General features: G+C 39.3%; 1 protein-coding gene across 6 annotated transcripts in view; it reads right to left on the bottom strand.

The window, feature by feature from the left end:
* LOC139166809 (cohesin subunit SA-2-like) overlaps positions 1–22,994 on the bottom strand; it is a 75,962-nt gene that overhangs the window by 7,541 nt on the left and 45,427 nt on the right. For 4 of the 6 annotated variants that reach the window (XM_070750903.1, XM_070750902.1, XM_070750905.1 and 1 more), the window contains 8 exons: positions 21,828–21,915; positions 20,965–21,045; positions 17,161–17,253; positions 15,715–15,877; positions 14,418–14,569; positions 12,362–12,463; positions 4,341–4,504; positions 4,111–4,239 (listed from right to left, as the gene is read on the bottom strand). In XM_070750903.1, the coding sequence (XP_070607004.1) occupies positions 4,111–4,239; positions 4,341–4,504; positions 12,362–12,463; positions 14,418–14,569; positions 15,715–15,877; positions 17,161–17,253; positions 20,965–21,045; positions 21,828–21,915 (972 nt within the window). Of the gene's footprint in view, positions 1–4,110; positions 4,240–4,340; positions 4,568–12,130; positions 12,219–12,361; positions 12,464–14,417; positions 14,570–15,714; positions 15,878–17,160; positions 17,254–20,964; positions 21,046–21,827; positions 21,916–22,994 lie in introns of those variants that run through there. The other 2 variants (XR_011559048.1, XM_070750907.1) reach the window with 2 other exon arrangements.

Below are 22,994 nucleotides of genomic sequence, written 5' to 3' on the forward strand. Positions count from 1 at the left end.
GGCCATCTTGAGGGATAGTATGCGCAGTGGCACCTCACGTAAAGATTCGAAAGGGGGTCTCGTGAGGGCCTGCAGTACCAGAGGTAACTCCCATGTCGGAAAATGATGTATTGTTGGGGGCCGTATGTTGGCTGCTCCCCTGATGAAGTCCTTCACCCATAGGTGATGTGAAATGGCTGAGAGAAGTCCGTTTTGAGGATGGTGGCTATGGCCGCCACCTGTCTGTGCAGGGTGTTGGGTGCTAAGCCCCTTTCTAAGCCGGCCTGTAGGAATGACAATAGTTGGACAACCGCGGGGCACTGTGGATCGAAGTTCTGGGTTCTGCAGAAGGTGCAGCATGCAGCCCACGTAGCTTGGTAAATTCTGGTTGTAGACGGTCTCCTTGCTGCCTGCATGGTGTTAATGACCCTTTCTGGCACTTGCCCCCTCCTTAATCTGTCCCCCAAACGTGCCACACGGCACGTTTCCACCAATGGGGGTCTGAATGCGATATTGACCCCGGTGTCAATGATATCCAGTGACGAGGTATGCGCCAAGGGGGAGAGATTGACAAGTCCTTCAGATCAGCAAACCAGGGTCGTCTGGGCCAGTACGGGGCTACTAGGAGGACCTCTGCTCATTCCTGTAGTAGTTTGCTTAGCACTCTTGGGATCAGACACACCAGTGGGAAGGCGTAGAGCAGGAGTCCCCAACCACCGGGCTGCGGGGCATGTTGCACCGGTCAGTGGAGTCAGCAGCTGCCGGCCCTCATGCCGCCACCCCCTCCCTCCAGCGCTTCGCCTCCCGCCGGGCAAGAGGCCTCGGGAGGCAGGTTCTGCCGGCCACAGGACGATGGATGGGACAGAGGGGCTGGAAGGACCGAGAGGCTCAAGCCTCTTTTGGCTTCTGCCGTGGGGCGCTTTTGCATTTTTGGCTGGGGGGAGGCAGGAGGGCCAGCCTGACCCCCTCTCCAGCGCTTAGCTCCCGCTGGGCAAGAGGGCTTGGGAGGCAGGTTCTGCCGGCCACAGGACGATGGTGGGAAAGAGGGGCGTGGAGGACCAGCACCCCCATGCTTAATCCCGCCCCCAACCACGCCCCTTTCCGCCCCCACTGGGCCATAGAAAAATTGTCTTGCTGAAACTGGTCCCTGGTGGAAAAAACGTTGGGGACCACTGGCGTAGAGTAACCCTTCTGGCCATGGGCAGAGTAGTGCGTTCACCTGTTCCACTCCCGGAGTTGGAAAGCGGGTGAAAAACCTTGGCAATTTGTTGTTGTGATGTGTCGCAAACAAATCCACTTTCGGTTTCCCGTATCTGCGGATGATGTCTTGAAACAGATCTGTGTTCACACTCCATTCTGAATGGAGTCATCCGGCTCAGCCAATCTGCCTGAATGTTCAAGATGCCTGAGATGTGCTCGGCTCTCAGAGAGGCCAGATGTCCTCTGCCCACTTAAATAGGTTATGGGACTCCAGCATGAGGCGGCCCGACCTCGTACCCCCCTGGTGGTTGATGTGAGCCCTTGTGGCTAGGTTGTCCATTAGGATACGGATGTGCTGTCCCTCCACTAGCAAAGCAAAGCTTTGTAATGCTAGGCAGACTGCTCGGAGCTCCAGAAGGTTTATGTTGGGGATCCCTAGTTCCTTTGGAGTCCACAACCCCTGGGCTACCCCTGCGGTGGAATGGGCGCCCCAGCCTGAGAGACTCGCATCTGTTGTTAGTCACTTCTTGTAGTAACAGGAACGGTGAGCCCTGTTGGAATGCCAAGGACGTCCACCACATGAGCGATCGGCACACCTGTGTCGTAATTGGTACGGGTCTGTGAAAGTGGCTGGTTCGTCCCTTCTGACTAGGCTTTTCTGCAGTGGCAGGCCGAGTCCGCCATTAAGGGTCTCTTCCCTGTGTTAGTGATGCTTTGCTCAGGCTTCTCTGGCGGTCTAGCGTAATTTCCCCTTGCCTTCGGGGGTCCGCAGAGGTCAGAAAAGCCCCTCAGGGCCATGGCGATGTCAAGTCTCCCCTGCGTCACTGAGCACGGTTTGGGCAGGAAATTTGAATTTTGACTCCCTTGCTGTTGTGTCGCCCAGAGCAGAGTTTCGTTCCAAGGACCGTCTGGCTTAAACAGATCACCACGTTGGTCGCAGGGTCTGGGGGTATAGCTGCGCAGGCCGGGGACCCCCCCTTGCGACTCCCGGTCCTTGGAGCAGTACCCGCGCAGGGAAGAGGCTCCAACCGAGAGGAAAGGTTGCAGGCAATACTCCTCAGAGAAGGGGCCTGATTCCAGCGATGGTAAGTTGTTTTGTTGTACTTGTAATGAAAGAAAAGAGAGAAAAGTATTATTAGTAAGTATAAATGTTCTATGCCGCCCTGAGTCTACGGAGAGGGGCGGCATACAAATCTAATAAATAATAATAATAATAATAATAATAATAATAATAATAATAATAATAATGACAACAACAGAGAAAAAGGTAATTTTAATTCAGACTGAAGAAGTCATAGGAGAGAAAACTCGCATGTCCTTTCACTGTGACTGAGTTTTTAAGACTGACCCACTAAGGGCAGCATGGGGGCGGTACCTGTTATTTATGCAAATTTTTAACTCAGTCCCAATAAGGCTGAAGTACTACCCATGTTGGACTCTCCGTAGCAGTGCAGTGGAGAATGTATGTAACCCGAGCAGTTTAAAAAACCTAAAATCAAATAAAAGGTAAAATACAGCTATATGTCTTATTTGGGCAAATGTGTTAATTTATTATTTATATTTTGTCTTGATTATTTTTTTAGAAATAACTCAAGGCAACCAACATCAAATACATCTATTTTCCCCCAACAACAACCTTGTGTGTGGATTGGGCTGACAGCGAGTGACTAGCCCAAAGTCCCCCAGATTTGTCTAAACTTAGAGTTTTCTGCTTTCTAGCCTAGTGAGCAAACTGGCGAGACCACTAAACAAAACACATAACGTAAGAGCAAATGCATCATCCTTGACAATACCTGGATTTCTAAAATAAAATACTGTAGGTATTTTTAAATGACTGAACTTTCACACAATTTTAAATGTAAAATGTCACATAACTGCACCAACATTTCAGGGGCAAAGCTATCAAATACTGTCATATGGGGGGTTTTCTGTGCTACTTTCTATGATTGTGTTTAGTTAATCCTCGCAAACTTCTTTATACAGTGGTACCTCAGTACTCGAACGCTTCCTTCCTCGTACATTCCGGATAACGAACAAAATTTTCGGCAAAAATTTGCTTCGGTTTCTGAACAAAAATTCAGATACTGAACAGCCAGAGAAAATTTTGTTCATTATACGAAATGTAATCCCGGCAGCTTCAGGGGGCTGAGGAGCTCTCTAAGAGCTCCAAGCTGCAGGAAAGGTGGGGGCTGCTGCAATCTTGGCAGCTTCTGGGGGCGCCTTTCCTCATTGCTTCCTTTTATTACCTGTAAGCAGCTTCAAAAACTTTCTCCTTCCCTGTGGCTGCAACACCGGCGATTTCCCTTCCAGTAGCAAGAGCGCCGGGAAGTCACATAATGAAGGGAAGCTGCTGGAGCGGCAGCAACTGCTGAGATGGCTCCGGCGGCTTCCCTTCATCACGTGACTTTCCCGGCGCTGTTGCTACTGGAAGGGAAATCGCCGCTGTTGCAGCCACAGGGAAGGAGAAAGTTTTTGAAGCTGCTTACAGGTAATAAAAGGAAGCAATGAGGAAAAGAGCCCCCAGAAGCTGCCAAGATTGCAGCAGCCCCCACCCTTCCTGCAGCTTGGAGCTCTTAGAGAGCTCCTCAGCCCCCTGAAGCTGCCCGGATGGCAGCTTCTGGGGGCTCCTTTCCTCATTGCTTCCAGCAGCCCCCACCTTTCCTGCAGCTTGGAGTAGCGAATTTATTTATCCCATTGGAAATAAAGAAAATAGATTTAATTGGTTCCCAGCGAGTTAACAGGGGCTGGGAACCAATTAAATCCATTTCCATTATTTCCTATGGGATAAATAAATTCGGTACTCGACCAAATCGGTTCTCGACCACACTTCTGGAACAAATTGTGGTCGAATACCGAGGTACCACTGTATATTGGCTCCTGTAATACTCAACTTATTTTCCCAGAGGAACTAAAATCAAAAGTAACACTTACACAAGTCTTTTATCAGGCTTTAGAAGCTTATTGGAGAATTCACTGAGGATGATGAGAAAATTTAAGTTAGGAGGTAGGCACGTCCCTTCCATTCCAGCTGCCCCTTGGAAGGCGAATTCAATACCTTCCCTTTCAACGGGAGTAAGGAAGAAATGTAAACAGAAAGGATATTTACAACATGGACATCCTTCAAACAGAAGACTAAGGGACAACATGTAGTTGGCACATACTTGTGTATCATAGCTACTGATTCTCGACTTTTCACCTGGTCCCAGACAAATGTCAAAGAAAAGCGCCGGGCGAGCTCTTTAATGTTGTTGAAGGAGGTGGTGGAATCCAAGTTATTGCTGCTATTGCTGCCATCACCTTGGCTTTCAACATGCTTCTGAAACAGCTGCAGATCACAGACATTGGTTCAAAGTTTATAGGCAATAAAACCATCCCCAAGAGGACATACCTGGCAAAGAACCAACAAATTCTTTGCTCAGGTTGCAAGCATACACCAATTTATACAATAATCCAATTATATATTTTAAGAATCCCATCAATCTGAACAAGAATGTGAATCAAGAGCAGGAGGTTTAGAGACAAGAACAAGATATCATTAGCATGCGAAGACATATTGACATATTTGCTGAGAAAAATGTTCCCATTTTAAACAAGGGTTCTGATTTTTGTAACGAGCATAAAATGCACTCTTATAAGTAGCAAAAAGAGCAATTATTTGTCTCCAGTTATGTGCTGCTGATTACAAAGACTTCTTGATAAGTATTTGTTCACTTAAAAAATAATATATTTTTCTTTTCATCTTGACAAAGTTCTATTTTTATTTACAGTATTGCAATACAGCATACATTACTGCAGATTTAAATTTTAGTTCACACCCTTAAAAAGTAGAGGTCAGAATAGCATATATAAATAAAACATAGTTGATAAAATTGTTATCTTCTAAATTTTGCTTTGGAAGTGGAATTTGTAGCAAATTAAATCTGAAGTTGCAAATCTATCTTTCACAACAAATATATGCCCGGGATGGAACATTGAAAAATAATTAGGTATTCTTTCACAACAAATTATTTTTCTAGATGTACTATTTAGAAATAATTCATTTTATTATTTACATGTATAATAAATACTTTCATTAAATACTTGTCTAAAACAGTTACTGTTTATTTGATGCATTCTGATATATCCCTTTATTGTTTTAATCTGATAGATTTATGTGACCTAAGATTTCTGACTTCCTGCCAAATTCTCCATTTTTACTTGTGGGAAACCAGCAGGAAAGGTCACAAATTGTGATCATGTGACTACAGGACACTGCAACAGTTAAAAATGCGGGCCAGTTGCCAAGGGTCTGAGTTGTAATCTTGTGAATGAAATTCAACAACTAGACATAAATACAACAAAACTGTTTTAAGTTCAAATGGTCACTGAATGAGGACCATCTGTGTTCAATTATAAAGAAAAAAATTGCTGTAAGGACATAACACTGCCAATAATTTCATTATGGACTTAAACCAGCATATGATGGCTACCAAATTGATTTACAAAAAATGAAACCTGCATGTAAGCCTGTTAATGTATTCTTATATTGAAAAGCTAATGTAAAGAGATAGTTCCTAAAGGGTTCCACGATAATGGAATTTCTTTCCAATAGAGAATATAAGACTAAGCTATTCTTATATTTAATTCAAAAAATTGTATCTGGGAGATTTTTGGAGACACAAATTAAGACAAATAAGGAAGACTTTCCAATTAGTTTATTATATTTATTTATTATATTTGTATGCTTTATATAAAAATATAAATATACATATTTTATTGTACCGTGAAATGTTAATTAAAAAGTGCCAAATTAAACGGTATCAATACAGCTGTATATATACTGTATCTATCTATATATCCCAAAACAAAAAAGAAGGCATACTCCATTTTCCCATGCAGATTGGTTAGATGGATTATCTGCACCATTTCAAGTTCAGTCTAAACTGGATCAGTTGCCTATGCGATATGTAAACACAGGTTTCTGACTATGTGAGCAGAACTTACGACTTACTGAATGTTGAGCCCCCTCTTATCTCAGGTTTCAGGGGACAGCTTATGAATCTTCTTAAGTTCATTTTGATAACATGTGTGAAATCCAGTGAGGTTATATATCAGCTATCTGAAGAGGAATGTTCTGAAGCCTGGAGGCTGCCATAGATATTAGCTTCACGCAGCTCGTTCTAAACAGTTAAGTAGGATAACCGTGTACACTAAAGCAATACCTTCAGTGCAGCTTGCTTGGAAAGCATGTTGCTAGTAAATATCCCAATAGTTTTGCAGCCTGTGAGATCATAAACTTCTCTCACTAGATCTATAGAGACAGTCAGCTATCACCTTTTCTCCCAAAATATATTTGTCTAATACGTTTTTGTTGAAAGAGAATTTTTCCATTTATTTTGTTTGTCTAATCTTAATTTGTGATATGAAATAGCAAAATAAGGCGCTATGGTCCAATTGTCGTCATACATCATACGTACAATATCTTCCTTTGTTTCTGTGAATTCTGCTCTATATATTTACTATATTTATGTGCCAGTCAGTTATCTCAGTCAAATGGAAGACTCATTACTTTATATTCTCTTTGAGTCCCTTCATTTATAATTCCCCAGTGCAGGATTCTGAAGGGACCATTGGGAGGAAGGCTAAGTGTGAAGAGGATGAAAACTCTGCTCCCTTGCCATTTCTTCAACGCTTCCAATCAGCCTATTAGTACTCAAGATTGTGCCTATGCTTCCAAATTATCTGAGGATCTTTGTCTCAAATTTATATCTCAGCTCACTTGCGAGTCCTTCTTGAAACTGAATTTAGACCCAAATTGTTACAACCCATATCCCTAGTAAATAATAGAAAACCTATAAGCGCACGCCCATGCGCACATACACACACACACACACACACACACACACACACATTGTTGATGTTGTCTGGGCTTCCAAATCCTTCTTGCAGAAACCACGAAAGAGAATATAATCCTTGCATAAAATTCTGGTAATTCTCCTGTATTATTCTATAATTGTGTACTGATCATTTCCATCAATAATGGCTGTCCTGTTTCACCTAGCCAAGACAAATCCTTGTCGGTGCAATCTGTAGGAAATTCTGCAGGCTGACCCACATAAAATAATTAATTATTCTAAAATGTAAAGATCAGGAATTGATCCTGGTCTCTTCCAAAACTTCTCTGGCTAACCTACACAAGAGTGCAAAAACATCAGCTAGGTTGTATGTTGTTTTGCTAGCTGAGATAAACATTATACTAAATGCTGTGTTTATTGCATTGTGGCCTTTTGCAGACTAGTTATTTGTAAACCTGTTGGTGTTGCAATAAAGCTATAGCAAAGTACTACAGAGACAATGGGGTTCCCTGAAGGTGGGATAGCATTTCTATGATCAAGGGTAAGATTCTCTGCCTCTTTTAAGAGAGTGGATCCCTTACAAAATCGATCAGGAAGCAGACTCTAAGTTGATTAGACTTTATTGAAATAGGCTATTGTAATAGAATTTTGCAAGTCTTGCCTTTTTCCCCACTTCCCTCTTACACCCCCAGAAGTCATAGAGGAATCAGTCTGAATTCCTTTCTAATACTTCCCTTGTTTCCCAGGCTCTGAATAGTTTCTCCAAGGAATCTTCACAAGCTCCAAATAAGAATACTGGCTGACATCCAGTGACATCTGCACATGGATAAATCAACCAGAGCAAAATAAGAAGGAACCATGTGTCTATTGTGTCTAGCATTCACAGATATATCCACGAAAGGCAGTATATCATGATTTCTTAAGAGGTACAAGGAACTAAGATCCCAATCAGAAAGACCAAAGCATTGAAAAAGAAAGATTTTTCTTTATTCTTGAACACATGAAGGTAGGGTCAAAGAGGAGAATATCAAAACTTATGCTTCCCACTACAGAGTGACTGCAAATTCAAGTACATTACTGACTAAAACTACCCATTCAGATAGAACAACTGAATATGTGTAAAATAGTGTTCCAGATCCCAACTTTTGTTATCCATAATCAAAGATATCAAACACTGACAAAAGATCTAACAAAAAGAAGAGGAGTATTTCACCATCAATGTCTGTGTTCTACCAGACCATCTAATTCTATTTCCACCCCATGGCTGAGTATGAACTCAGTTTGGCACAGATATCTGTTTCCTGTAAAATCTTTTGAAGCTAAGGATGGATGATTTTGGACAACATGTGAAAAATGGCTGGATGTACAGCTGAGAAACGTGGCACCACCTGTTTCCTCTGAAAAATCTTGACAATCCACCAGATACAGTTACCTTCAACCTGGCTGCCCTAAGGAGCCAGTAAGCACGTGAAGTAACCGCTTCAAATAAAAAAGTTCTATCCACTTTCTTGAGTTCTATAAAATCAGAAGAATCCCAGATAATCACACAAGACCTTATCACTGCTGTGGATTCTGCAAATTGATTTGAAACTGAGAGCGAATCAGAGTGACATTATCTACAAAGAAATTAGCAAATGTATTTAGTATGCTGACAGCCACTATATTCCATCAATTTTTCCTCCAAGAGATCCAGGTAACTTTGAACAGGCCTGGCAGTTGGAAATCTGTAGACATTACCATAGATGTGTGAAGAGGTGAGGCTTTGCTGCTCTTAAAACATTACTCCATTATAGTTTAAGTTACCAGAAGCCAGGGGTGGAGTTGCTGGGTGGTTTAAACTCACAGAAGCTGGAAGTAGGATTACTGGCAGGAAATTGGGAGTCTGAGTGAGAGAACCAGGAGAAAGGTAGGAAAAAACCTCACTCCATTATACTTTAAGCTCACAGAAGCTGGGGGTGGAGTTACTGGTTGTTTAAATTCACAGAAACTGGGGGTGAAATTACTGATTGGAATTTGGAAATCTGAGTGAGAGAACCAAGAGAAAGGTAGAAAAAAATCTCATCCCATCATAGTTTAAGCTCACAGAAGCTGGGGGTGGAGTTACTAGCTGGAGAAAAGTAGCAGCCCGCGCATCATGTAATCATATAACTGTAAACCAAAAATAGTAATACATTCAGGGTTAGTGCACTTGAGATTGCAATTTTATTTCAAAATGACAGTCTTAGTTCAGTGTAATATTTGTTTTGCAGCTGTGTTTCAAAGTACTCTTTTCAAATTTGGATACTATCCTCTTTGTAAACAAATTACTAGTTTGCATGGACAGATTACCTAGCTAGAATCTTTAATCTGTGCTATGCAAGCAGAAATTAGGTGCCCAATTCAGCCATTCCAATCTATTGAGCTGCCGCACTATCAGCCCCCTCTATCACAAATGTCCTGCAGGAGAAGGGCAATATGGACAACTGTGGGATCTGAAAGGGTGAGAGCTATGAACCATAAACACAAAGCTTTTGCTGTGTCCTAACATAACAGATGCAGTGCCCTTGCTGACCTTAATAGGGACACTAAAGCAACAGGTCCAGGTAATTGTGATAATGATTAATCAAATAAACAGGGGGACATAGTCAGAGAGGAAGAACTTATTTTGGAAAGGGGAAAATGTGAATCAGGTATTACACATCAGTCACACAAGAGCAACAAGATAACGAAAAAGATAAGCCAACTTCTGGTTGGTTATTGTAAATTTAGGAAAGAATATTGAGGTTTTGAAAGGGGTCAGGTATCTGTCAGGTGCTACTGCCAGCAGAGACAAGAGGCGTATTCTTAAGATAGTCAAGGATGCCAGTAAGGACTGTGATGTTGATGCTATTATACATCTTGGCACAAATGATCTGTCCCCAAAAGATGTACTTTCTGTGCAGAATGACTTCCAGAGATTGGGGTATGGACTTAGTATCAATATCAACTTTATTTGATTAGTCAATTGACCATATCAAAGCGAGAAAAAGGACCACATCGGTCGTCATAAAACTGTGACTGGTTAAAATACAATAAAATTGGCTAAAATAGAGGGAATTTGAATAAATAATAAGTTAAAATGCAGTTTAGTAAGCTAAAATTGAGTAGTAAAACATGAGAATATAACTCGTGCAAAGGATTATATTAAACAAATCTAAGATACTGATATAAAATATTCTTAAGTAAGTTCATCTCCTTAGTAGACTTAGTAGTATAGTTGTAGGCTTATCTTTTCAGAGGTTTTACCTGTATATAAGGAACAAAAAGGGAAAGGCCAACGTGTAGCCTGAAGCAGAGTTTAACGTGTGGCTAAAGAAGTGGTGTAAAAGGGAAGGATTTGGTTTCTTTAATCATAATGTCTGGGGCTGGTCCAATGAAAAACTGTACAAAAGAGATGGTTTCCATCCAAAGAAAGGGACGGAGCTACTTGATATTAAATTCACAGATACCCTGCATAAACATTTAAACTGAATAGTGGGGACAGAGATTTAATTGATACAGAACGTTTCTGTCCCTAGCAATCTAAAATTAATATGGTTAACAGTACACGCAACATAGATATATACATAGATACGTATTAGTGTATGAGGATTTATGTAAGAAACTTGTCTTTTTGACCCAGGAACACTCAACCCTCTGCAATCCCATAATACCAGTGATGGCAAATTTTTTTTGGCTTGGCTGCCAAAAAGATGCACATGCACCCCCGCACCCATAATGCAATGCCCTCCCCTCATGCATATACACAACCCCCATGCTGCCCCTCTGCACATGCACACAAACCCCAGCACTGCCCCCCTGCGCAGGTGCACAGGCTTCACTGAAGCCTCCAGATTTCCGGTAGGCCCGTTGTGCTGTTTTTAGTTCTCCCAGGGTTCAGGAAAGCCTCTGAATTTCCAATTGGGCTGTTGGAATTTCGCTATCCCTGGGGATAGCGAAAAACCGCCCAACCGGAAATTGAGCTGTTTTTTGCATAGGCTTCAGGCGGCTTTCCAAAAGCCTGGGGAGAACAGAAATGGCCAAAAAGAAGGCTAGAAATAAGTTCTCATGCCCTCAGATATAGCTCTGCATGCCATAGGTTCACCATCACTGCCATATACAGTTAGAGAGCTAAAGAAGTTCTCTAACTCAGTGTTTTTCAACCAGTGTGCCGCGGCACACTAGTGTGCCCTGGGACATGGTCAGGTGTGCCGCGAAGCTCAGAGAGAGAGAGAAAGAAAGAAAGAGAGAGAGAAAGAAAGAAAGAGAGAGAGAGAAAGCAAGAGAAAGAGCGAGAGAGAAAGAGAACAAGAGAGAGTGAAAGAAAGCAAGAGAGAAAGAGAACAAGAGAAAGAAAGCAAGAGAAAGAGAGGGAGGGAAGGAGAGAGAAAGACATAGAGGGAGGGAGGGAGGGAGGGAAAGAGAAAGAGAGCAAAAAAGAGAGGAAGAAAGGAAGAGAAAGAAAGAGGGATGGAGAGAGAGAGAGAAAGAAAGAGGAAGGAAGGGAGAGAAAGAGGGAGAGAGAAATAGAGCGAAAGGGAGGAAGAGAGAGAATTTTTTTGTCCAAACTTTTTTTAGCCCCCACCCCACCCCACCCCACTCAATGTGCCCCAGGGTTTCGTAAATGTAAAAAATGTGCCGCGGCTCAAAAAAGGTTGAAAATCATTGCTCTAACTCATCTCTCCATTCTCTCATTCCAAGGATTCTTCATCAGTCCTCTCTAACTCTTACCAGAACTTTCCAACAGTATTTTAAAATATCATGACTACAAGATTTGATAATCACTGAATCAAATGATTAAGAGCGGGATCCAGAAGTGCATGGAGCTGACTTCTATGATCTGGTAGCTATAATCAGTGCAGGGTGAGAAGTCATTTTCATTTTTTTAAAAAAAAAAATCTCCTTTTTAATCAAAAAAGATTGCAGTTATCTATCATGAAATCAGGCTACCTTCTGCAAGTGAAGCTCTTTCCTTTGTAGACCGCAAGGAATAGAGCCAGGGTGGCGCCGCAGGTAGAGTGCTGTACTGCAGGCCACTGAAGCTGACTGTAGATCTGTAGGTCAGCGGTTCAAATCTCATCACCGGCTCAAGGTTGACTCAGCCTTCCATCCTTCCGAGGTGGGTAAAATGAGGACCCGGATTGTGGGGGCAATATGCTGACTCTGTTAAAAAGTGCTATTGCTAACATGTTGTAAGTCGCCCTGAGTCTAAGGAGAAGGGCGGCATAAAAATAATAATTAAAATTAAATAAATAAATCTAAATGCAGCATATTTTCTAAGGTTCATCACCAAAACAATGTTCCTGAACTGTTCTCACAGAAAGCATAGCCGTCCAGAGGAATATTCTCACCTGCTGTAAGCAGAGGATCAAAGTTCTTGCACTTTGAATTTTGTTGTTGTGCCTTGTCCGGCTCAAAGTCTCTTTAATTATATCTCCAAAGTCATTATATGCCTGTCAAATGGAAAAAAGGAACACGGCTTTTTAGATCAAGGTAGAATGTAAAAAAAAAAAACCCTCAGAAATTTGAAGCCTTAAAAAAATGATACTATTTAATTGATAGCTATAAATAGGCAATATTAGAGGCACATAAAAATTTTTCAAATCTGAAATACTCAAAACAAATTGTGCCCCGCTTAGCAGGAGTATTTGTCCTTTCTGAACTTGAGGTTGCTGTTTCAAAACAGGTGTTTTGAACTGAAAACTTGTTGCTTGTTGACAACATTTGGTCTGAACAGTGTTGGAACATTTCCAATATGCCCAGAACAGCTGTCTCACATTTGAGGCAATGTTTCAAGCATGTAATGTTCTGGATACTATTAATATTTGCAGAACAATCTTCCCTATAACTAGATAAAAGTACACAACAATGTCCAAATTCATATCTACAGTTTGGATAACCAACGTTTTGTACCCAGATGTGTGGGATTTTAATTTTCTTCAGCCCTTGAAAACAGTTACGGAACTAGAAGTTATAGTTCAAAATATACAGAGGGCAGGCATATAATTGTCTACTCCTGCATTGTCACCTTCCAACCTTAGATTATTTTGCAGATAACTTAATTATGTTTGAGAAGTAGCTAATTTCTTTAATCCAAAATCAGATTCAATTAATTTTATTAGAATACAATGCCAATAAAACATGTTTAGAGACATATTTAAAGCAACACAAAACCCACAGAAGAGTAAAGAAGAAAAAGCTGACATTTGGATGATCTCATAAAGATTAAAATACTATTACACTCAATACTATTGTACTGAAGATCTACAAGAATTCCATAGAAGTCATGAAGAAGTCATGAGCCCCTGCTATCAGCACACAAACAACATAGTTATATAATTTGCATCATTTACTTCAGAGTTCCCCAACCTTTCCATGGGGGTGAGGAGATGGTTCTGCTCATAGCCACGAAGTACGTGGGCCCAGTTCCATTTGTGCAAATGGCATGCACACGAACATGCCATTCACACATAAGAACATAAGAACAGTAATGCTGAATCAGACCAAAGCCCATCGAGTCCAGCATTCTGTGTCACACAGTGGCCCACCAATTCTACATGGGGATCTTGAGCAGAAAGAGAAGGCAAAACCCTCCCTTTCCCTTGACCCCCAACAAATGGTACCCAAGGGAATCCTGCCTGCCTCAACCAACATAGAGACGGCACTTGGATATCCGTTTCAATAACCACCGATATACTTGGCATCCATGAATCTGTCTAATCCTGCCTTGAAGCTATTCAGGCTGACAGCCTGTCGTGACCTCTTCTGGAAGTGAATTCCATAAACCAACAACACAAATGGGACATGTATGCACATGCTTGCCCACTGCTCATGTAAGTGGGAAGGCGTGCACCCACCAACTCCACACTCCAGTTGCACTTATTCCTTTTGTCCCCATCCCCACCCTGTCCCCCCATTGTACAAAAACATAAGTTTGCCTTTTCAAGCATTTACACTGGATATAAGCAGCAAGCTTTCCAATTAAAAACAATAAATTTATAGGCTTTAATATGCCAAAGGTTTTAGAAAATACAATGTTGTATTGCTGTGAGCCGCGCTGAGTCTACGGAGAGGGGCGGCATACAAATCTAATTAATAATAATAATAATAATAATAATAATAATAATAATAATGTGCATGTGTTACTTCACATACATGATTGCAATATAAAGCTCAAAAATTGCAAAATTTCTTTCCATGCAGCTTTGTTTCAGAGTGAAACAACAAAAAAGTTCATGTATAAAGTAAACATTTTGCCAATTATCATAAACTGGTGTCTCATACAATCTGTAGTCATCTGTTTATATTGTGACCCATGCGTCAATGGAATAACATTGAAATATTTACCAAAAAATCAGAAGTTAATATTATAGTGCTTGAAAGACATCAAAGGGAATATGCCATTACCTTCATATAATGTTTATAGATTTCAGCAGCAGCTGTTATTTCAACAACATTACAGATAATCAATTTGCAGTAAGCTGCAAGGAGGCATCGCTTTAAATACAAAGCATCTAACTTCTGGTTTTCCTTTACCTTCACATCACTTTCTCTCATATCTGTAGAGAGGAGTTTGATTAGGTTTCATTCTAAAATGATAATGAATGATATATTTTAAAAACAAGAGAAACTCCAGTATTTCATCAGTTCTCTAAACCATTACAATCACACACCCTTAAATGTATTTCCAATAGAAGTGAATATATGCAGCTGATGGTTGAACTGTGGAATCCTTAGTGTTCTCTGAGCTTGATGATTTGTTTGCAAACTGCATCAGTATATACTGATGATGTTATCTAGTCAGGTAATGAATTGCCCGTAAATAAACAACCAAGCTCAGAAAGCATTAAAGATTCCACAGTATTTCTCTGCTTTTTAGATAAGAGATGTTCTTTGCAGACATCATAGCGTTAGTTCTTTTCTTGCTATTACCAGTAGTCTTCGAGTTACAATTGGGACTGGAATTTCAGTTCCTAAGTGGTGAGTCATCACACAACCAGACTTAATTTAACAACCATTTGATCATGGTTGTCAACCAAATCACCATGATTAAGAAAATCACATGGTCATTAAGTGAACCTGGCTTCCCCGACTGACTTTGTTTGTTGGAAGCTGGCTTGTTGGAAGTTGGCTAGGAAGATCACAAATTGCAATCATGTGACTACAAGAAGTTGCAACCATCCTAAAACAGGGGTGTTAAACCCACATCCCGTAGGCTGGATGTGCCACATAAAAATAATAATAATAATAATAATAATAATAATAATAATAATAACAACAACAACAACAACAATAACAAGAACAACAACAACAACAACAACAATAATAATTTATTAGATTTGTATGCCACCCCACTCTGAGGACACATGCTGGCCATGCCCACCGTTTAGCGAATTGGGGAAAAGTTGCAATAAGTCAAGTGATGACAATGTGACATGAGTTTGACACCCCTGTTCCAAATGAACAACTATGTTTTTGACATTTGTTTAATTGTGTTTTCTTCATCTAGTCTTTAGGATTTGAGTGGCAAGCAGATCACATTTTAGATAATATTTATGCAGAAATATTAACATTTCAAAAGGATTCACAAACTTTAACCTCTACTTTTAACTATCTACTAACTCTTCTTATCCTGAATGATGGAATGCAAAGTGAAAGAAGCAAGCATTAGGAGCAAAATGCATTTACTGAAACATATTGTTACCTTTGGTTTCTTCTTCCTCTCCAAAAACATGATCCCGAATAAATAAGAGCATTTTTGTCTGAAGAGATGTACTGGGAAGATATTCCAGTAACCCAGCCGCATCATTATTGTTTGAATCCTGATGACTTAGAATTAACAGTAGATCACACAATATCATAAAAGCCTATAAGTACAAACATAAAAAATGACTTACACATCTTAATATAATATTACAGTATTCTGACTTTCTTTTTCAACTAAGATGCAAAGTGAACTTTCTAAACTGAGATTGAAATTGTAATCACTGGTTTTTTAAGCAATGCATATTGTTTGTATAAATTTATATTCAACATACTACAAATTTGGATAAATAATAACATCTATCAAAGACAATCAATAGTCTAATCAAAATACATCACAGAACATTGTATAAAGATGTTTAAGGGTACCTATATTTCCTACAATTCTTCACTTCATAATCACAATTGTGGTTTTTTCAGTTAAAAGCAAATAGAAGTTAAGAAAGACTTTAAAAGCCAATGAATGATTGGTTCAGCCCAACAATTACAGAATGGTTGATATTTGCATACAAAATCTCCTTAAAAGTTTCATAAAGTTCTTGGGAATAATTGTCCAGTCAGAAATTGCTGTGCTTCTGGGTAGACCTGAACTCTTATTTAAATTATGGACATATCACTTTTGCATAACTCCATCCATCATCTTGATGTTCCTAGTCCAGCTAACTAAAATTACCTCTGACTGACTTCTTAGATTATGACTTATTTATTATCTTGAGTGCCTTTTGAATTATCTCCTAATTATCTGGTTTTCTCTAGGTTTTCTTTTTTTGTGAATTATCAGGTTGAATATTGATTCTAAGATAAATTGCAGCCCTTCCCAACTATGCTTTCATCTCTACTAAGCCCACCAGGGTTATCGAGTTGCCGAAGCATGGAATTCACTACCGGACTCTGTAGTATCATCTCCTAACCCCCAACACTTTACCCTTAGACTATCCACGGTTGACTTCTCCAAGTTCCTAAGAGGTCAATAAGAGGCGTACATAGACAGTAGTGCACCAGAGTGCCTACTGTCCCCTGTCCTATTGTCTCTCCTATATCTGCTATATCTTCTCTTCTATACCTATATCTTTTCTTGCTAGTCTCTCATAGTTATATTTTACTCCTTTATTTTCTCCTCTATTCCCTCTTTAATACATTCTACCTGATTATATCCTCTATAACCCTCATTGTGTATTATTGTGTATTGGACAAAACAAACAAACAAACAAACAAATAAATAAATATGAGACATCTTCCCAGTTTTCTAAAGACTTTAATATAGATGGAGATACTCCAAAACTAGGAGTGGAGATATAGTTTTTTAGGTATGTGAACTTAATCCTACTGTCATTAATTCAGGGCATGCTTCAAATTTTTAAAGAAACCATGTTTTTACAACAATTACCTTTTCACGTAGGTCTCTGTTACAGTGGCTGAGGTAGTTTGTGCAAATATTGCAGTATTGCCTCAAATGTGTCCTCAAAAGAAACAAATTTTCCTTTAAAAAATAGAAACCAAAATAATATTTTTCTGTTTTGTAGTTAAATATTATTGTTATTATTATTATTATACTCTCACCATATTAGATGTGATAAATTTAGGAAAAGCTCAAGTTTTATTTGACTTTTCTTGGTGCACAAAGCTGAAAGCCAGGCATTGTTCCAGTAGATAGTTCGAAATGCACACCTTGGCAAAGATTATTGCAAATAAGACATCTGGTTTTCCTTACGTTAGAAGTATATGCTGCCCACAAGCTTGAGATTTCAACCCTACATTTATTGACACCATGGGAATAAAACATGGCGGTTTCAGAGGATTGTTCAGATAGGAAAAATTCTCTTTACTTAGGGAACCTCTTTTTACAACCCTCAGATCTCCCAGACCTCACTCAAATTCTAAAATATCAATGTAAATCTCTCAAATGCTCCTGATAGTTTGATCCTAAATTTATTTGTAGTGAAATTACCAGAGCCATATGACTCTCCCATATTCAGTGATACATTTTTGAAATGGTGAACCATTTCCAACCCAGCAAGTTAGTGGATTATATGGTCACTTTTCACACCAAAAAATAACCATGGTGTCTTTTCCTGTTACATTAGCAAAACTATGGAAGAAAAAGCTATTTTTCCAAGTATTATGAATTTCCTAAATCAAGAGGACTTATCTCCATGCAAGTAGGTTTAAATTTAAATGACTTATTATCAGTTGTTTCCAAGACAACAAGATGTCCTATCTCAGTGACAATAGTAAGTACACTTTTCACCAAGAACAATGAGTTCAGCCTGATAGTTCTCAGTTTTGAATACTTAAACGAACAGAAATAGAAATGCAAAATATAGAATCAATCAGGTTGAAGACATTGTTAGACACTTTTATCCTGCCAAATGGTAACTTTTATCTGCATGAAATCTCATCATTATGGCAAATCATAATGGGAAGTGCTAACCAAAACCATCAACTAAATATCAGAATGCCAAGTTTGTTTCTGAGAGGTGGATTATAAAGCAATGTCTGGGAATTCCCTCTGAACTATTCAATATTTCAGTTTTGAATTTTACTGGGTTAAAAAAGCTCAAACATATTTTTTTCAGATAATTAAAGGGTTGATATAGGTTATGAGAAATCTTGGAAATAAAAAGAGGCATCCTGATTAATGTCATTTCCTGTTTATATTCTGAAAGTTTCATTCCAAAATTGTTTTGAATGGTACAAATAATCTGTCACAAAATCCAGACTGCTCCACCATACTGTGGAACTAACCAGTCAAGAAGTTCCACTTTAGTTATTTTCCACAGAATTCCCTACACCCATTAATATACCTCCTCGGAAAATCAAAGTATCCATACTAAGTATCTGTAATTTATTTAAAAATATTACAAACACTTGCAATATATTTAATCGTTTTGGATACAATCCCTTAGAAACATAGAAGCATAGAAGATTGACTACAGAAAAAGTCCTCATGGTCCATCTAGTCTGCCCTTATACTATTTCCTGTATTTTATCTTAGGATGGATATATGTTTATCCCAGGCATGTTTAAATTCAGTTACTGTGGATTTACCAACCACATCTGCTGAAACTTTGTTCCAAGCATCTACTACTCTTTCAGTAAAATATTTTCTCACGTTGCTTCTGATCTTTCCCCCAACTAACTTCAGATTGTGCCCCCCTTGTTCTTGTGTTCACTTTCCTATTAAAAACACTTCCCTCCTGAACCTTATTTAACCCTTTAACATATTTAAATGTTTCAACCATGTCCCTCCTTTCGCTTCTGTCCTCAAGACTATACAGATTGAGTTCATTAAATCTTTCCTGATAAGTTTTACTCTTAAGACCTTCCACCATTTTTGTAGCCCATCTTTGGACCTGTTCAATTTTATTAATATCATAAAAAGACACATGAAAGAAACTGAACAAATATAAAGCAAGCCTTTAATGGGATTTCCTTGCTCTTTCCATTATACCTCTACAGACTGGATACTCCATCTATTGGACATACATGTTGCAAACTAAAGCAGTTTATAACAGTAAGAGCAAACACTAAATCAAGAAATTAAAAATGTACCATATTTTTTGGAGTATAAGACACACCTTTCCTCCCTAAAAGAAGCTGAAAATTTGGGTGCATCTTATACTCTGAATTGAACTTTTCAAAGCTATTTTTTCAGCTCTAAAAAGATGCTAATGATCTCCCAGCTGTTACTGGTTTGTAGGCTTTTTCATTGTTACTCTCTGCAAAGAATGTTCTTCCAGCCATAAGTCTTTGCAGGCTTTTTTTCATCGCTACTTGCTTCAAATAAGTTTTTTTCCAGCCCTAACGAGGTGCTAACGATCTTCCCAGCTCTTAATGGCTTGCAGGTTTTTTCATTGTTACTAATTCTGAATATGTTTTTTTAAGCCCTAACCAGGGGATAAAATAATGAGCTGAAGCTGACCAGACTAAGGATGCTGACCAGATGAATACCTGGTAAGCAGATTCCCCCCCCCCCTATTTTCGTCCTCAAAAACTAAGCTGCATATTATACACCAGTGCGTCTTGTACTCCGAAAAATATAGTATATCCCAAAATTACATACTTTAAAAAAAATAATTATACAGATTATATAAAAAAGCAAACCTGGCATGACTTTTCACAGCTTGCAGCCAGTATATACACAATCAAAAAATACCGTGATCTTATCAATGTTACACTGATTTCATAATTCATAGGTTATGAATCTGCAGAGTCTGCAGAGAGGGGCGGCATACAAATCCAATAAAATAATAATAATCTATACCTAAACCTGTACACCCCTCCAAATTAAGATCAGCTCTGATATTATACATTGAACATCATTCCATTGAATTAGTAAGGAAAAAGTGAGATAGAGTATATTTTGTACAAAAATGTCTGTGTTAGAAGTATGAGTTTGAATATTATTATCACTCTAAATCATGGGTATCCACTCTGGGCCTCAATGAGTGAAGGGGAATTGTCTCAGGCATCATATAAAATAGAATATACCATATTTTTCAGACTATAAGAAGTTCCAGACTGTAGGAGGAACCTAACTTTTGGGGAGGAAAGTAAGGAGGGGAGGAATCTGCCTCTGGTTTCCAGCAATTTGCCTCCTTGCAGCAAACAGCCTGGCCAATTTCAGTACAGCCTGATTTAGCACAAGCAGCTGATTGGAGGCTGGATCGGCCTCCCAGATCGCCACCACCACCAATCACTACCAGCGCCACCTATCACTGCCTCCCTGTACCCCATTTTTGGCCTCCATGTGTCCTGTTTTTGGCCCCGCAGCATGAAACAACTGATCGGCAGTATTGCGGGAGACAGATCCAAACACCAATCAGCTGCTCATGCTAAATCAGGCTGTACTGAAATTGGCCAGGCTGTTTGCTGCAAGGAGGCAAATTGCTGGGAGGCAGAGACCAAAGGGTGGGGGCTGGCAAGGAGTGGGGCTTCGACAACATTCACTCTATAAGATGCACAGACATTTCCACCTACCTTTTTTAGGGGGAATGTGTTTTATACAGTGAAAAGCACAGTTGTTAATGTATATAAATCACAAAATAATACTAAAAGTTTACAATCTTGTGAGGCTGTATTATTAGCTGTCCAGGGTCGCAGGTTGGTCATCCCTGATCTAAGCTGACTAAGATAGACATGTAAACAAAAATCTTGGTAAATGATTTCTTATTATTGTTATGAGCCTAACCTTGGAAGACGGAGACTCTGCCATTGAAGGGAGCTGCCAAAGTAGTGCAAAATAAGCACACTGTAAAGAAGGCAAAAGAATCTGCAAAAGAGACAATCAAGCAAAAGCATAAGCATAATTTAAATATGTCCTATCAAAGAGACCACAAAATCCTGTATTATTATAATAAATCTAATGTTTTCGCTGCAGATTACCATGAATAATACAGGCTAAATCACTGAATTTAGAATTTGTTTTGGCAAATTAATTAATTTCATATCAGCTGAAATTCAGTCTAATAAAAGGAAGAATAAAGCCCTACATGGCATCAGACCAGATTACTTGTGGGACTGCATCCTGCCGCATGAGTCCCAGCGACCGGTTAGGTCCCCCAGAGTCGGCCTTCCCCAGGTCCCATCAACTAGACAATGTCGCTTGGCGGGACCTAGGGAAAGAGCCTTCTCTGTGGGGGCTCCCCCCAGAGATTTGCACTGCCCCCACCCTCCTAGCCTTTTGCAAGAATCTGAACACTCATCTTTGCCGCCAGGCTTAGGGCCATAAGACTCTAGCCCCTGGCCGAGGAATGCAATATATGTTTGTTGTTTGAATGGGAATTAAGTAACTGGGGTTTTTAGATTAGCTAGTCTAAATTAATTGGATTTCGGATATTGGTATTGTTTTCTTTTATATGTTGTAAGCCACCCCGAGTCCTCAGAGAGGGGTGGCATATTTATTAATTAAATAAATAAATAAACAAACAAACAAACAAACAAACAAACAAACAAACGGATGGATGGATGAATAAATGTGTTCAAATGTAATATGGATGTTCAAACAAGAAATATATTTGGGAGAGAACATATTCAATGCTCAGTTAAAATTACCTGAACAGGTAAAGGTCTCTGTTCCAAGTCAGAAACAAGTAGTTTATATATCTTGTCATACAGGTTCCATTTGGTGAGGTCATGGGCACTACATAATCCACAAAGAAATAAAACATAAACCAAAATACTTTCAAAGAGTCTGAACAAGTTCATTTTGGATATTATGTTCCTATTGACATGTCTGTTTTACATTCACTTAATTTTATCTGCAAAAACTCTCCAGAATTTCCCAGGCTAGCGATATTGAAAACACAATATAGATTAAATTAGCTTTTTTTAAAATAAATTATTTCTCTCAGGGGAGTAAATGGAAGTAATTTATTTAATCAGTACCATTTATAGAAAATCAAGATCTCTCTTGATTTCAAGCAATTACATATATATATATTTGATTTAACTTCTGCTAAAATATTTTTGTTACCAAAATTTTGTATTAGAATAAGTTAATGCATTGTATTGAGAATATCTAACATACCATCTAAGAACTGAAATACTCAACAGGACATTTTTTTAAAAAAAATTAAATTTATCCAAAGAGCACTCATAATTTAATGCATGGATGGGGCACAGAATTTTGAAACCTTTGACATTTTTCACATAAACTCTTTGCGTATTGAAAAGCAATTTTAATTTGTAACACCAACATTTGAACCAGGGGGCTGCACTCTCTCCTTTCTCCTTGTGTTTTGTCTAGGGATCACTCATAGCATGTGAAGAGATCACCAAAGTAGAGGGGGAAAAATGTTTGGCCCAGTTTTCCAGTGCTCTGAAAGGGAGAAAATGGATGCCATGTCTCCGAAGGCTCAAGCCAAAAAGTAGGCCAAAGGACCATGAAAAGAACATATGACAAATTTGCAGAAGAAAAGCTTTTAATGAAGAACTTTTCATTAGTCTCCACTCTTTAGTCTGAATTTCAACATATGGTATGAAAATCTAAAAACCAGAGCTCCCGAGTGCAGTGTTTCCCAACCTTGGCAACTTGAAGATACAGTGTTCCCTCACTTTTCGCAGGGGATGCGTTCCGAGACCACCCGCGAAAGTTGAATTTCCGCAAAGTAGAGATGCAGAAGTAAAGTACACTATTTTTGGCTATGAGCAGTATCACAAGCCTTCCCTTAATACTTTAAACCCCTAAATTGCGATTTCCCATTCCCTTAGCAACCATTT

This window comes from Erythrolamprus reginae, chromosome 4 (genome assembly GCF_031021105.1).
Source record: "Erythrolamprus reginae isolate rEryReg1 chromosome 4, rEryReg1.hap1, whole genome shotgun sequence".
Lineage (NCBI taxonomy): Eukaryota > Metazoa > Chordata > Lepidosauria > Squamata > Dipsadidae > Erythrolamprus > Erythrolamprus reginae.